Source organism: Brachyhypopomus gauderio, chromosome 3 (assembly GCF_052324685.1).
Source record: "Brachyhypopomus gauderio isolate BG-103 chromosome 3, BGAUD_0.2, whole genome shotgun sequence".
NCBI classification, from domain to species: domain Eukaryota; kingdom Metazoa; phylum Chordata; class Actinopteri; order Gymnotiformes; family Hypopomidae; genus Brachyhypopomus; species Brachyhypopomus gauderio.
The window spans coordinates 33347936-33363908 of record NC_135213.1 but is presented as its reverse complement, the minus strand read 5'-3'; the positions used below and the strand labels follow the sequence as shown (position 1 = coordinate 33363908).

The following is a 15973-nucleotide window of genomic DNA, read 5'->3' as shown; positions in this document are numbered from 1 at the left end:
TTATTTTGAAATCAGAGACGGAAGTGAGTTTATTGTTGTCAGCACGCACATCAGCTGACAACAATTTGTGCTCTTTTGCCACGATATTTTGCTGAGTCTGACTACTGATCAGGGGATGTTAAGGCCAAAAGGTTTACGAAGTATGAGTAAGCGTTATGTAGTAGAGTTTACAGGTTGTTTGAGAAAATAAAACAACTTCGGGTTGCCAACAATAAGCTATCTGGTTAACATAATGAATGATGAAGAGTCGAGGCCGCTTCTGGCAGGCGAGGATAACGGACAAACGGTGCAGGATAGAACAGAGCAGGACGCATATCTAAAGTAAGTATTGAGGTGGCTTTGCTACAGTTTCATTAACTTTACTGAAATAACTCATCCAGTCATTCATTCGAAACCGTCCACCAAGTATGTTTGGGTTTCATGTGATGTCAGGTTCTTGATTTATGAGAACCTGTGTCAGTCAGTGTGCTGGTACCAGTGTTTTGAGCTTCTGTCTTTGGTAACTTGTTGTTCTTCAGAAAGGTGAAGAATGGGAAGTTGTACCTAGCCACATTGGCAGCTGTTCTGGGCCCCCTGAGCTTTGGGTTTGTACTGGGCTACAGTTCACCTGCCATACCAGATCTGCAGCGAAGTCCTGATCAGAGGTTGAGGCTCAATGCTGAAGAGGCTTCCTGGTTTGGGGTAAGAACTTTTCACCATCACGGTGAAGCTAAGACGAGCAAGGCTAGCCCTCATTTCCTCCTCCTTCTCGTTCTTTGACTTTAACAAAAAACAAAAGGCATGCATAGTTTGACTGCGGTCCCAACCCGAGCTTGTTTTTTGTTCCATTTTCAACATTTGCAAAGCAGGACTTGAACATTTCTGCTGAAGTCAGACGAGGAACTTCGAAAGGCCGATCGGGAGTTGGCAGAGTGTTGATGTTTCTTCTGTGAGAACAGAATTGTGTGTCTTGTGTTTGCAGTCTGTGGTGACGATCGGAGCGGGTCTTGGAGGTCTGCTGGGAGGCTGGGTGGTGGAGCGGATGGGGCGGAAACTGACACTCATGTTCTGCGCCATGCCCTTCATCTTTGGTTTCACCATCATGATTGCTGCTCAGAGTCACTGGACGCTGTATGTGGGAAGAATACTTACTGGTGTTGCCAGTGGCGTGACCTCTCTTGTTGTGCCTGTGAGTTCGTATTTGATATGCACTATATATTCCAAACTGTTGGAAAGATCAAATCAGGGGTGGCTGAAAAAAAAGTCACATTAAGAGCCACGTGTTTTTCTCAAAGCTTGAATCCTGCCAAGCTGTTTTGGGAAGGAAACAATAAAGGCAGTTAGGTATGTTTGGCTTTAGTTTAGCCTCAAACATTTTCTGCAGACTGGTGCTATACTTTTAAAGACTCATAAAATTTGTTTCTTTAGTTGTGTCCATTTCCAACCAAATCACTTAAGGATTTAGATCTATTTAAATTTTGATTAGTCTTCAGAGAAAATATATATATTTTTTAATTAAGAAAATGCGTTGACTTGTCAATGTGTTAAATCTCCTAACTTCAGTCCTTTCAAATAATCTCTCTGAATGAAAGTGCTAATGCTGACATTTTGAGAACTGAATGACTCAACTAGTGGAGTTGCATAAAGGAACATGCTCAGTAATCCTCGCAATTACGATCCTATCAGGCGCCCTCAAGTGTTTGGGTCGAGTAATGCCGTTAGCATGGTCCTGTTGCAATTTTTGTTCTTTTTGTCGTTCTAGCTCTACATCTCAGAAATGGCTCATGAACGTGTCAGAGGAACAATGGGCTCATGTGTGCAGCTCATGGTGGTGACGGGAATCATGGGAGCTTACATAGCAGGTGGAACTCTTCTATTCCCTCGTTCTTTTCTATGCAGAAGAAAATCATTGTTGGAATACAATTCAGTTACAGTACGTCACCTGATTTGAGGCACAGTTCTTAATTCCAGAGCTGCAATAAAACGGGCGATAAGCTAAATCCAAGATCCAATAACACTAGCTGAATTTGCCTCATTGGTTAATACCAACTTCATTAAGTCATACCAGCAACCCATTAAAGTGCTCAGCAACATGAAAGCACTTGTAACAAAGCCTACTAGTGTTCAAAATCACAATCCGGTCTGACCACATTTACCAGAGCTGATTGGATTCCAGTAATTGGATGAGTCACCCATGCCTCAAAGATTTTTGCTACTTATCTGTTTAAGGATGTGCTTAAATGCACCATTTGTTCAGTGTGGAAGAGTTGGGATCTGCCGGACTACGTTGCTTGTACCACAAGTTCTTCCATTATTCTATGATGGAGGGCTTTATTTAGTAAGGTTGCTCTGTATGTCGTCTGAGCACATGCCCTGCGCGACCTTCCACACATCCTGTGTGTTTCAGGCTGCCATTACACAAGCTGCAAGCATGCACCGATGTGTCATGGAAGGCGTTGCTTGACCAGCCGATCGTGCTTCTCTCCCAGGTCTGTTCCAGGGTTGGCGATGGCTGGCCATCACCTGTGCCATCCCTCCGACCGTCATGCTAATGTTCATGTGCTTCATGCCGGAGACGCCGCGCTATCTCCTGTCTCGGGGGAAGAGGAGAGAGGCAGAGGAGGCGCTACGCTTCCTCCGCGGGCCCCACGCTCCCGTGGAGTGGGAGTGTGACAGGATAGAGGAGGCTTCTCGAGATGAGGTCCGCGTTTGCTCCTGCCCCAAAATGGCGTATTTATGCAGCCTGCATACAGCTCCATTATACCATTATACTCCGTCTGTTTTTGTATTATATTGAAACTTCAAACTCCGTCTACATATTTAAATACACATGCAGAATGAGTGCATGCCTGCATTTCAAATACGTACGTTGCTTGGGTTTTGTGTACAGTGTAGGTTTGATTATTAGAGTGTACCGTAATTACAGGAAGGATGCTTCAGGTTTGCTGATCTGAAAGACCCTGGAGTCTACAAGCCTTTAGGAGTGGGTGTCATGATGATGCTCTTACAACAGTTCACTGGCATCAACGCCATCATGTTCTATGCAGAGACCATATTTGAACAAGCTCATTTCAAGGTAGGAGTTTAAGGAAGTTCTGGGACTTCTTGGGGAATTGAAGTGCCATTTTAGCCTCGATTATAGCAAGTTTGCTGACTCGGAAGATTAATTGTTCATGTACTGCTCTGTCCACAGGGAAGTCGGTTTGATTAATGTTTGATTAATGATTAAGCGTTCTCTCAGAATAGCGATGTTGCCTCGGTTGTGGTGGGTGCCACTCAGGTGGTCTTCACAGCAGTTGCTGCCTTCATCATGGATCGAGCTGGAAGGAAAGTTCTCCTAGTCTTTTCAGGTTGGCACGACCTCCTCATCCTTTCCATGTTTATGGAGATGAAGACCTTTACGCCAGGACTTACTTCAGATTCCACTGGCCAGATTCATTGATCTTCCATTCCATCTTTTATCTCCTGTATTTCTCTTCAGGCGTTGCCATGTGTGTGAGTGAAATTGTTTTTGGCGTTTATTTTAAATTGTCTACAATGAAACATGGTAACTCCTCGTTGCTGGAAGCCCTCGATGGACCCCAAGGTGGAACCCCGCCCGGAGACCTGACCTGGCTTGCTCTTGCCAGCATGGGTGTTTTTATAACTGGTTTGTATGTTTCTTGTTAGTAACGCAGAACTTAAGATTGAATCAATATTTTGCATTCTGACTTTATACATATGAGGTTTCTTTTGGGGTGGGAAGGTGTGGAATGATATAGGGGAATGATACTGAAATTAATATAGCTTATTTTATTTAGATTTTATGGTAGTTTTTGTTCAACAGTTTATGTAGGTTATTACAGACCAGTTTACATAGTTCTCAAATGCTTCTGAATTGGGCGTTGGTTGCCCTGTAATATATTTCACTAGACATTTGAGATCAATAGCATCAAAGGCTCTTCTCATCTCAGAGAGTGTAGGAGTCTGGTCTAAGTAACGTTATTAAATGATCATGTACCTATGTGTTTCTCAGGCTTTGCACTGGGTTGGGGCCCCACACCATGGCTGGTGATGTCTGAGATCTTCCCCACAAGGGCACGAGGGTTTGGCAGTGCCATCTGTGTGCTCACCAACTGGACCTGTGCCTTCATTGTAACCAAGACCTTCCAGAACCTCATGGTGAGATGATCTTCTCCTGCTACTGTTGGTAAAATGCTAACCGCAGGTTATTGAGCTTTAAGTGTTTGCAGATATTGTCAGAATATAGAATGTATTGTGTTTTATGCCATTACTGGTTTTTGCTTATATCATGCTGGTATGAGCAGCTCCATTTTGAGCCAGGAGACCAGAAACCTCATTTAATTGTGAATCGTCATTTACAAGCCACAGATCTGACCCAAGTTATTTGCTCTGTATTTGGATCCCCACAGGATCTCCTAACCAGTGCGGGGACCTTCTGGATGTTCTCGGGCCTCTGTGCACTCAATGTGATCTTCACAATCTTCTTCGTCCCAGAGACTAAAGGCAAAACACTGGAGGAGATTCAGGCCCATTTTAAAAGAACTCACTATCGCTAAGCTAACCTTTTAAGGTTCTTGTCTCAAGCCAATACCAAAGTTAGATAGTTCCTGAATGCATGGTACTGGATAAAATTCAAACTTCACATGATTAATTGCTCTTCACACAAATCCATATGATCAACTGTTTCCAAAGAGGAATGCCATATACAAAGCTTAAATATTTCCAAAGAAGTCTGTTTTTTGTTGTTGTTTTTGTTGTAGTAGTCATTACTCAAGCATAAAACCAAAATTGTATTCTGTGAAGCTAACTTTGTCAAGGATATTTTAGCAAGTGGCAGTTTCTCACAGTGATAACTTCTGTTTACAATGCTGACCTGTTTGTTTCTTTGTGCTGTGTATGTTTCAGTCCCATACAAGACGATTACGCTTCACATTACTGCAGTTCAGTTAAAAATACTTGATTAAGCCACTTTTGTACAAAGACTTTCACACTGGATAACATATTAAAACTGCAGATTCAATAAGCTAAAATGTTCACTTATCCAAATGTTGGTGAGGAAGGATGGTACTTTAACACATACTGAAGAATAAGGAGCATTTTCAATTTACAATTGGTGTTTATGCTTTTATAAGGGTGAATTAAATGAATAGTACTTTTTTGCATGTGGTTGACTGTTTGAGAACACATACCAACACCCCGCCTCAAAAAACAAAAACACTGACAAATCTTGATATTTTAAGAAACAAAGTAATCTTACTCTTTTCAAGAAGCAGGAGTGATTTTATGTAAACATATGGCCTTTCCTTTTGCTTCCTGTAGATAACGCAAATGACACAATGTATTCCTTTCAAGTTATATTTTATTGTTTGGCTGTTTGAGTAAATTAGGTGACACTGTTGGGAAATTTGTACCCAACTAATTGTTTCCATATATATAATACAGAATAGTGAAAATACCTGTGTATGCTATCAAAGCTGAAATGATTGGGGCAGTATTAGGCTTGTGAACACCTTATCAAATAGGCTGTTGTCTATATAGTGGATTTCTCAGAATTTGCTGTACATGAAGTTGTATTGTAAATCTATCTCCAGTTGTTGAAATGGTGTCCCCCATGTGCAAGTCTCGCTGATTTGAAAGATTTTAGGTTATCCTGGCATATCCTATGTTGTGGTCATGCAACAGTTGTCTCATTCGATATAGTTTGTTTGGGGGTGGTTTTATTTTAGGATTTTGTTATTCTAGCATTGGAAACTGGAATACCAAACTGCTGATGCCTTTAAACGTACTTTAACGGCCTTAGCTGGCATGAGGAAAACGTGTTGCGGCTTGAAATTTTCCAGGAGTGTCTCCTGAATTTTAGCCAAAGGGAAATGGGTCATTTAAAGACTGTGGAATCTAAGAAGTTGGAGGTTTTTAAGCCTGCAATCCTTACCTGAACATGTTTGGAGGAATATGCTGTTGGGTTTCCCTTTAAAAGTGGAAACATAAGCCTGGAGTTTAGTGGGCCTGGCTTACGCACGGCTGCAGGGCCATCCCAGTGCTGGCCGTGCACATAAAAACTGGCGAGTTCCTGGAACGGCCTGTTCACTCGGCCCCTGTCGGTGCGTTGCTGTGTGTGAGCTTTGCTCTTGAACACAGGGTCTGGATCACAGTCCAAAATGATACTGGCTGTAGCGGTTTTGTGTAGCATAGTGCTGTGGACACACTGCCTCCATTTCACTGATGTTCAGCCTCAGCAGGACTTTGATCTGCAGCAGGTGAGTGGAATAAACACCTGAGGGAAAGAATGCTTTGATCTGGGTCTGATAGAATGTGTGTGGAGCTCGGTGTGTTTGTGTATTTATCAAGTAAATAAATCAGGACGGCAGGTTTTTTTTTTTTCTTTTTGGAAATTCACACCAGATTACAGAATGGTGCATTTCTGCCCAGCGCAGCCTGAGGACCTCTTATATCTTAGAAGTAAATGAATTCAGACTTTATCTCATCCCCTTATTTGAAAATATCATGCACTTTATTTATGCACCAGAAATAGACGTTTAAGAACAACTCAGTGCCAGGGGGATGATACTGTACAGAAGGAACATTGTCATGCCTTTAATGACCACATAGAAGGCTACATTAAGTGGAAACAGCAGCATGATGGAAGAAAAACATCAGAATAACCTGCTGGATGATGCTAATGTGTGCATTGTAACCTGAGTAAGAAGAGGAATAACTGTGAAACTTCATCATTATAAAACAAAAATAATTTCGAATGCATGATTTTGATCTTCACGTTAGTTTGCAGGTGAATGGTATCGTGTGGGCATTGCCTATGAATCCCCAGCATTCATTAAATACAAAGACCAAGTTATGACATCCAAGGGCCTGTTGGTACCTAATGAAAATGGAGGTGCCAATCTGACCATGTGGAATCTGCTTGGGTACAGTTCATTTTGCCCTGTTTTCAGACAAACCATGCATGCTGACAATAATGCTACTATGCATGCATATTTATTGATGCAATGTTGCCTGAATCAGTGGACGTTTTTCCTATTTGACTGGTCTTTATTTTCACACTCAGGTCAAAGGGCTGCTTCCCGAGTTTTTACGTTTATGAGAAGACAGATGTTCCTGGACTGTTTACTTATTTCAGTCAAAGTAAGCCACACTCCTCTCACACCTCTGCTAACAACAGTTCTCCCAGTGTGAGTAAACACCACACCACAGAAAGACACATGGACCAGATCATTGCTGCTTTATTGAGCCAAAGGCAAGCTGAGGAAATCTGATCTTACTACTGCTGAGTGAAGTCAATAGTGAAGTCAGGTTATCAGCCACAGAGGGGATCTTATATGCAGATCAGACTACTCTTCATAGTCACAGCACTTCAGTGATGGCAGGAGTCTGTATCGTTCAGTGTAATAATTTTCTTCTCTGCAAGGGCACAAGATGATGAAAGACATCACAGTGGTAGATACCAACTACACTGATTATGGGATAGTTCTAAAATACAAGAAGATGGACAAAGAGTACACCCAGGTGGCCCTTTATGGTACGTTCCTGATGCTCCTGCAGGCCTCCTGAGTCTGCCACACTCTCTCAGCCACCCATAAAGGTATAAGTCAGTAATCTTAACAAGTGTGTTTTAGGGCGAACCCCAGTTCTTGGGCCTGAGCTGATTGAAAAGTTCAAGTCAATCGTCCTGTCTTTGGGATTTTCTGAGGAGGCCATTGCTGTTCCAGTCACGATAGGTAAGTCTGAATCGGTGGAAGAAAATGCAAAACAAAACAACCAAGACATTAGACTGACATGAGCACAGTGGCCTTTGTGATATTTACATAGCAAATATAATCTCTACCGGACTCCAGACAAACAAACTGTGGTGAAGGTTGCCCTTTTAAACTGACCTGAGACCAGTTTTGCTGTTTTTGTTATGAGGATTAATGTTACAGTTTGGACAGCAGTGGCTGAACCTCTGTCAGGTTTAAAAGGGCAATTTGAACCTTGGCCATGCTGGAGCAGTTCTGAACATGTCATTCTGATGTCATACTACACCCATCAAACTACAATTTGTGGAATTATATATGTCTAAAATATGTAAAGAAAATATTCTACTACTCCCCCTTCCAGATCCATGCCCTTTTACAGAACCAAGGTAAGGAGAAAGCAATCCATAAATGTCATATTTTAATATGTGATATTTCACAAAAGAAATATGAATGAAACGTAACGGTTTTCAATAAAAAATGAAACCTCCTACCTTCAGCAATGCAACAGAAACGATGACCTAGAAGAGTTGTCCGATGGGCTATTGTGTCTGCCTCTAAAGCCTGCGTAAAGGACAATATTTTTAATGGGATAGTCAAACTAATGACACTTTTGTTGTCAACCAAATGTCTGTGCAACTGCATTACATTTTGTTGCTTTTGATAATAATTTTATAATCCCTTTATTTCTGTGATATGTAGCATTATAGTACTTAAAATAATGATATTTTTAATCATGAACAATTTATTTTTGTGTATTTTTGTGCCAGTACTGCCTATTTACTCTCCTCTAATCCACTGTGATGTCAAAAACTAGCTTCACGAATAGTAAAGATTGGTACAGCATTATATTATGACTTGTGAAGTTCCTTCTTGCCAGTGGAGGTCAGTGTTGTTAAACTCTCAATGCCAATAAATCCCAAATGTAACAATCCCCAAAGTCAAGATGACTGAACTGTTTTCATAATAAATTTAGCTGAGTAATCTAGGCATGTCAGGTATACTTCATTTTGTCTCAATTTTTTTACTAAAATTGAGTATTTTGTCTATTCAAGTGATTGAAACAAACTAAAATAAATTTGGTTGAAAAGTAACATTTATACACTAATATTCTCCAATATTCTTATTGGAGATATTTTGCACAAAATCTGTTGTTGTAGTAATTGTAATTAAGATTTATTCTAATGTTTTGCATAATTTAAGTAATCAGGCTCATTTTCAAGGGGAGACAAAACTTACCACTTTACACTATCCCAGGAACCATCAGCATATATGCATGTGAATGTTTCACTTTGGAGAGTCTGGGATGCAAAAAAACTTATAACGGCTCTACAGAAAGAAACATTGTCTCAGCAAATACTAAACTGACGTGAAATCGTATTTTTAAAGACGTCGGCTTTACAGGTGAGTTACACAAAGCACCATGGGAACCCTTCACTTAAACACAGACCTCAAGACGCGTTATTCTCTCCCTTCAGCTGGTTCCCTCGGGTAAAACACCAGTTATCCAACAACTTTCATACAATACTCAAAGTCATCCCTCTGCATATACACTGGAGTGACCTAAAAACACGAGAGGTCCAGTGAGGGAAGGAGAAGAACCCCCAGAGGCCGGCCGCGAGACGCAAGTCTCCATTAGCGTCAGGAGGACTCCCCTCCGTGCGGGACCGCACCCCCTGGACCGTGCGAAATGCCCGGCTAGTGCGTCCCGCTCATTTTGGTTCCCACTGCGGAGGGCTGCCTCCTTGCAGCTGCTGACATCACGATGTGTTCGTGGCTTTTTCCTGGGGATATCCGCGCCAAACACAGAGACTGGGAATGGGAGGGCAACAGGAAGGCGGGTGCTCGCAGGAGGGCCCACCCTCCTCGGACAGCGCTGACATTTCCACCGCGGCCCCCGTGAACATGAGACTCACACTGCTGCTCTGCAGTGACACACGTGTTCAGCCTGTACATGACACGCTCATGACACGAATGTGCCTATAATTTGACCTTTTAGAGATCATTTGTTGACAACATAAGTAGATGTAGAACTATTTACAGTCTCTCTCTCTCACTGTCTCTTAGTGACTATCTCTCTCTCACTCTTGCACTCTCTCTCACATGTTCTCTATATCTTGCACTCTCTCACACACACTCTCTCTTGCATGTTCTATATATCTCGCACTCTCACACACTCCGTCTTGCATGCTCTCTATCTCACACTCTCTTACACTCTCTTGCTCTTTCTCTTACACTCTCTCTTGCACTCTCTCTTTCTTGCATGCTCTCTCTCTCACACACTCTTTCACTTGCCCTCTATCTCACTTGCACACTCTCTCTCTTGCTCTCTCTCTCTCCCTAGCTCACTCACTCTTTCGTTCCTGACCTTATGTGTTCTGGCAATAGGAGCGCTTGCTGTTGTGGTCCAAGGGCAGGAAGCAGCTTGGTTCCCACACAAAGGTATCAAACGCCCAGACCGGTGCACACTGCCTCTCTCTCTCTCTCTCTCTCTCTCTCACACACACACACACACACACACACACAAAACTGACATACACACATATGCACACACACTAGCACAAATGCCAACCTTGTAAGCATAATACACTGTACAGTGGACAAACACACCAAGACAAACAGGACATTCCTAGTGTCTGACGCTGCAGGTCAACAGTATGAGTCCTCCAGACATTATGCCCAGGGCTTTAACCCTACACATCTGCATTAGAGCTGCTCCTTCCACATTACCTGACATCTCCCTTTAAGCTAAATCACAAGACAAATCAAAGACAAGGCCATCTCCAACCCAATGGACAAGAAAAGTATTCTAAAATTGTTATAGGCTTATTACCACTCTTCTTTTTGTCTTTAATAGCATAGGATCTGTTTGCCAGATTCTTTGCAAGAATGCAGGAACGGCTCTAAAACAAACCCGCCGATAACATCGGTACGGTTTCCAAGCCGTCAGCTCCCCAGTCATTGTCCCAGGTAATTGAGTCTTGCTTCATGCTTGTTATCTGTTAAGCTTGACCAGTCATGAGGCATTCGAGCTTGGGGGTGTGGGTTAGGGATGGGGGTGGGGGGTTCCTGAGCAGCAGGGGTCAGTTCCCATGCATAATCAATAGGTCACAGTCAGGAGCAGGGAGTGTGGCCTCTTGAAACCCTTTACCTTTTACACGCCCCTACCATTCTGCAAACCTAACACCAACTTCTACATTCCTGTCTCATTTGAGTGTTATAAACCCCATTTTACATATTTTGAGAAAATTGGTTCCTTTATAATGGACACTACATTTTCTATTTGGTAAGAGTTGATAACGTTCCCATTAGCTGACTCGAGGTTATCAAACATCCAAGCAGTCACTGGTATCCTTTCTACATGCCAACTTTCCACAAGCAAGTGTTTTAGACTAGTCTCTCTCTCTCTCTCCTTCTCTCTCTCTCTCTCTCTCTCTCTCTCTCTCTCTCCTTCTCTCTCTCTCTCTCTTTCTCTCTCTCTCTTTCCCTCTCTCTCTGAAACTGTGCATAGCCCTATGCTGGGAAGAAAGACTCGACTCTTTCCCACGGTCCTTGAGCACGTGGTTTAAAATTGGATCCCAACTGAGCCACCTCCCTATTGAAACGTCACTGCAACCTGACCACTGAGATCCTGTCACACTGCCAGAGATTTTTTAGGGCATTTGAATGAAGTCTATTGAAATGGGAGGGAAGAAAGCATGGTAAATTCAAAGAAAGCACACTATCTCCAGTTCAGTCAAGTCTGACAGTTAAGACTTTTTCAAAATGGTGTTTTTCAGTAGAGTTACTATTTAGTATAGTAGTCACTATTTATTAAGTAGTATCTTAATTCAAGACAGATTCTAATTCAAAAATGTGAAAAAAAGTTTGAAAAATATATTTGTTTAAACCCCAAATGCATACAATATGCACAGGGCATATATGCAGGGAAATTTAATATCTTACATCCAATACTTGTACTGTCAATGAGAGGAAAATAATATTTATCGAATGAGTGTTTTATGAGCACCAGGGAAGGCAAATAAAATTTCCATCCTAATGCTTTCAGTTCTTATAACTATTTTTGCTTGTTTTCTGGGTATTTGCATGTCAGTTGTTCGTCATGCCTCTTTGGGTCCAGCAGCCTAGTTTAAGGCTAATGCAAAACCAGCACACATAGTGTAGTCTCCATACTTCTCCTGGGTTCTGTGACATGGTTCTCCTGGATTCTGTGTCATGGTTCTCCTGGATTCCGTGTCATTCCGCGAACTCCCACGGTTACAAAAGACACTGCTCCCATTTGCTACCACGCATCAGACATATGGATTGCTGACATGCAGATGTAACTGGTGTCTCATTTATAGCTGTAGAGAACATTGGGGTTTTTTTTTTATATGTTGACATGTTCTTGTTATTATTTTGATACTATTCTTTCCTAAGGTTGAAACCATGAATATAAAAGGAGAAGTGGGTGTGTAGGGAAACAGAACCTGCGAAATTCTCAAACGTATTTTTAACACTTCAATAGCGATGGAGCAATCTCTGCGCAATATCATAATCTAACCGAATGGGTATTGAGAAACTGGTGTGACTTTTAACCAAAATTGCCTCCCATGAAGTTTTGGAATTAACTACCGACAATTCCACTAACAGCAACAATTAAAAAATGTAAGTACATCTTATTCTTTTTCTTTTATTTTATTTTGGAAGATTTTAAGATAATCTGTTAAATCATTATTAAATCACCGTTGGTGCAAAGTGAATAATCACCGCTGGTCTTCCCGCAGCCTAAAAAAAAGATGACCATAAATCCCTCCCCTAACAGACGAAGTTTATGACTGGCCATTGTGATTCAAATGAGCCCAACCGGGGAATAGAGGGGATTAGCTATAACGGAGGATCCGGACCGGGTCTCACAGCGCGGATGAGGCACGGATGAACAAGACCGGCTCCACGGAACCATCACGGTAATGTACCAGCACGTCTTTAACCATTAGCCGTGCATTAGAATAACTGCAAGAATCGTAGCAAGATAATAAAATACTTATATAAATGATAATAAATGTTCATTGTTTCTTACATGCCCGCCTACTTAAACAGATTGATCCCGAACAGTTTGTGGCCGTTGGGACGCAGAATGGAGGTGTGAAGTTACTCGAACTAGACGGACGAGAGTTGAGTGAATACCGTGCAGTTCTGGAGAACACGTGAACTGTAGGACAGGAATATAGCAGATTAAAGTCATTTAATCTCTTGAATCAGGGTGTACTTCAACCCCCCGGCCATCGTATCCTACGCGAGCGACGTTTGCTTATTGCTCCTGACTGAGGTGCAATATATCTGAGGTGGATTATTTTCTCCAAATAACCCTTTAAAATAGAGCGAGGGGCGAGAGGTGCGAGGAAGCGGTGGATTTGAGTCTGAAATCATGAGCCAGGCGGACGTGACTTGCTCTGCGCGTCAAAGAGTGTTTCAGGAAGCCCTGAAGAAAGGCAACACGAAGGAGCTGCACTCGCTCCTGCAGAACATGACCAACTGTGAATTCAACGTCAACTCCTTCGGCCCGGAGGGGCAGACGGCGCTGCACCAGTCCGTGATCGACGGGAACCTGGAGTTGGTGAAGCTGCTGGTGAAGTTCGGCGCGGACATCCGTCTGGCCAACAGGGACGGGTGGAGCGCCTTGCACATAGCGGCGTTTGGAGGACACCAGGACATCGTCCTTTACCTCATAACAAGGGCGAAGTACTCGTCCAGCGCTCTCTGAGGGAAGCCTACACCTGTACCTATACGCCTATCACGTTTGACTACTTTTTGTGCCAAAGTAAGGGACGGTTTATTTGTCGTGTAGTGTGGCATGTTCGGGAAATTGATTTAACATCACCTGGCACAGAATTCGAGTCCAAAATGCAGCTAGTGTTGGGTTGGTACAATGTCAAAGATATAGTCTGCCAACAGCAAATCTGGTCGATATTAAAATCATAATCATTGCGTGGTTGTAGATTCCCCTAGATTGCCGTCTGTAGATATTTAACTTCCTCTAAGATTGCTGATATATATATATGGAACTGTTATTAGCCTGATTTGACAATGCTGCACGCATAAGGTCCACATTGCTAGGATGCTGACCTCAAGACTGCTGTGAAAGCTAGCACACAAATTTCAGGATCTACAGCTAAATATGCATTTGTTCCAGACCTTTTTAAGAGCTGCCTGCTGCAAATGGATGTTTCAAATAGAAACCTCAGCTTGTAAAAACACAATTTAGCCAGTTGCCAATTTCCCTGTCAACTCTGATGTCTTTTTAAGCAAACTGTTAATACAATTCCTTTCTTAGCAAATTAGAAGGCCTCGTATCAGACCAGCATGGAATGTGACACAGTCTGTGAGATGAGTAGCTTGGCTCTGAAAGATCACGCCAATAGCCATGATCATTTTAAGCTATAGTCATTTTTGAAAGACAGGTCGCTCACTCAGAAATACTGACTGGCTTCAGCCTTCAGAAGTTGAGCAAATCTTGAGGACTCTGAGGTATCGCACACATCTGTACAGTGCACTGCATACTGAATTACAGTGGCCTGTTTCCCCTGTCTGGCTACCAATGCTGGAAAGCTGTGTTCAAAAGTCGAAACGGTTGCGATCGAACACTGATAACGTATCATTCAAAGCCAGTATAAAAATATGCATCATTTATACTTGAGAATGTTTTCAAATATTGCACTGATGGCTGTTTTATGAACAGTTGGTGTCAAACCAACTTTTAAAGATACAATTTTTTCCAAATGGAAAAAATATCATATTGTATGGAAGCTCCATGTTAGGTTAGTCTTCTCTCACTGTTGCCAAGGCATTTAAATGTCTGTAAATGCTGAATTTGTAAGGCACTTTGCTTGGTGTTCATCCATGCACATTCTGACACTCTGCTGTCAGACAAGTATAACAAATTGTTGGAACAAGTTGGAACAACATGGACTCCTTGTTGATTCTTTTCATGGTTGAACATTCAGGTAACGTGTTCAGAAAATCTTGGAGCACTTCCTCGTAGTCCCGTCCTCCTCTTTTTAGGGGGATGTTACATGGTAAAATCAGTGTAACAAGAGGTTGCACAATGCACACAAGTCTTTACTTGATAATGCCATAACATTTATGACATGAGAGTAAAAATACCTTCTTCGGAGGAGATAAATGTCGGATGACTGTGATTTTATCGGACCGCCTTTTGAAATCTTATTTTCTTTAACTGGTTTCATTGTTATGCTTTTTGTGAATTTTTGATATGTTGTGTTTTGTATCTGTTTAGCATTTCTTTTGTTTGTTTGTTTTAAATGTTATGAGTGGTAATATTTTTGGAAGATATTACATACTGTATTTTGTATCATTGTACAAAAGCATTTTAAAATATTAAATTCTGCTGTTTTAAGAGAATTCAGTAAGCGTATTAGGTCTTTATTTAGCCCAGATCTGTGGGGGTATTTTGAAGGATCATGTTAGCCTGCTAACTGGTTCCATTGAAGATAGCCTTGCACAGAATCCAGTTCAGCTCAGGACAGTGTAACCATGCTGAAACTGAAACCCAAAGTTAGCTCACTTACCCATTCAATCAGGTTTGTAGCATACACCACAGATGCTAGGGGCCCACAGACAATAGTGAACCATAGTGCTACAGCCTGCCTAGCCAGGCTGTAAACTTAGCTATCCACTCAATTGACTGTACAGGCAACTGGCTGACTTATACTCTTTACTTGTGGGGAAACATACAGTCATGTGCTGAGGCAGAATGATTAATACATATATTTAAAAAATACTTAAATCCTGCTTAGTATATGAATCTGAACCTGAAGCTACAGTTCCTAAACTGGACTGGTCACACCTCTTGGTGTCATAATGAATATAAGTGCTACCATTACATTGGTGCATACCATCAGTCAACAGCACAAGTGCGATAACTAATCACATTACCACATTACCATTGCACATGGATGTTATCAAAAGTAGAAACGCAGCACACGTTGACAAATGACAAATGTGTGTATTTTACACCCGATGAGTATATCAGCTTTGAAACGCACCTGATTGTCCTTTCCAGCTTGGCTGGTGTTTCTTACTTTTTTATGATGGGTTATATTTGGAATGAGTTGATCAGGCCAAACATCCCAAGAAACATTTCCAGGAATACACACATCTCTGCTGCAGCTCTGTACGGTTGTTTTATGAGGACATCACAGAGAGCTGAAGAATCCTGTTAATGTCTGGAGGACTGCAGTTGC

General features: G+C 41.9%; 3 protein-coding genes and 1 long non-coding RNA gene across 5 annotated transcripts; 3 read left to right on the top strand and 1 right to left on the bottom strand.

The window, feature by feature from the left end:
• Positions 1-15: 15 nt before the first annotated feature.
• On the top strand, positions 16-5144 carry slc2a8 (solute carrier family 2 member 8). Its single transcript, XM_076997739.1, has 10 exons — positions 16-321; positions 519-681; positions 962-1168; positions 1742-1841; positions 2469-2680; positions 2906-3055; positions 3221-3329; positions 3461-3628; positions 3995-4140; positions 4392-5144. The coding sequence occupies exons 1-10, from the start codon at positions 233-235 to the stop codon at positions 4536-4538; spliced, it is 1491 nt and encodes a 496-aa protein (XP_076853854.1). The 5' UTR covers positions 16-232; the 3' UTR covers positions 4539-5144.
• Positions 5145-5857: 713 nt separating this feature from the next.
• lcn15 (lipocalin 15) lies at positions 5858-8718 on the top strand. Its single transcript, XM_076997737.1, has 7 exons — positions 5858-6239; positions 6763-6905; positions 7046-7122; positions 7406-7516; positions 7614-7715; positions 8095-8119; positions 8231-8718. Exons 1-7 carry the CDS (start codon positions 6141-6143, stop codon positions 8253-8255), a joined length of 582 nt encoding a protein of 193 aa, XP_076853852.1. The 5' UTR covers positions 5858-6140; the 3' UTR covers positions 8256-8718.
• On the bottom strand, positions 6901-9793 carry LOC143509235 (uncharacterized). Its single transcript, XR_013129613.1, has 4 exons — positions 9181-9793; positions 8970-9059; positions 8225-8294; positions 6901-7721 (listed from the first exon to the last, which is right to left on the bottom strand). It is a non-coding gene; the product is annotated as an uncharacterized LOC143509235 (long non-coding RNA).
• Positions 9794-11912: 2119 nt separating this feature from the next.
• Positions 11913-15131, top strand: nrarpb (NOTCH regulated ankyrin repeat protein b). Of its 2 annotated transcripts, none has more exons than XM_076997736.1 (3): positions 11913-12377; positions 12535-12676; positions 12810-15131. In XM_076997736.1, exon 3 carries the CDS (start codon positions 13138-13140, stop codon positions 13471-13473), a length of 336 nt encoding a protein of 111 aa, XP_076853851.1. In that variant the 5' UTR covers positions 11913-12377; positions 12535-12676; positions 12810-13137; the 3' UTR covers positions 13474-15131. The 2 variants fall into 2 exon arrangements, with proteins under 2 accessions (XP_076853851.1, XP_076853850.1); XM_076997735.1 differs by having other exon boundaries at positions 12497-12676.
• Positions 15132-15973: the final 842 nt, after the last annotated feature.

Coding starts and splice junctions, on each gene's coding strand:
- nrarpb (XM_076997736.1), top strand. CDS start 13,138: ATGAGCCAGGCGGACGTGACTTGCTCTGCGCGTCAAAGAGTGTTTCAG.
- slc2a8 (XM_076997739.1), top strand. CDS start 233: ATGAATGATGAAGAGTCGAGGCCGCTTCTGGCAGGCGAGGATAACGGA. Junction 322..518: donor GAGCAGGACGCATATCTAAA/GTAAGTATTGAG, acceptor GTTGTTCTTCAG/AAAGGTGAAGAATGGGAAGT. Junction 4,141..4,391: donor AGACCTTCCAGAACCTCATG/GTGAGATGATCT, acceptor GGATCCCCACAG/GATCTCCTAACCAGTGCGGG.
- lcn15 (XM_076997737.1), top strand. CDS start 6,141: ATGATACTGGCTGTAGCGGTTTTGTGTAGCATAGTGCTGTGGACACAC. Junction 6,240..6,762: donor AGGACTTTGATCTGCAGCAG/GTGAGTGGAATA, acceptor TCTTCACGTTAG/TTTGCAGGTGAATGGTATCG. Junction 7,716..8,094: donor TGCTGTTCCAGTCACGATAG/GTAAGTCTGAAT, acceptor TCCCCCTTCCAG/ATCCATGCCCTTTTACAGAA.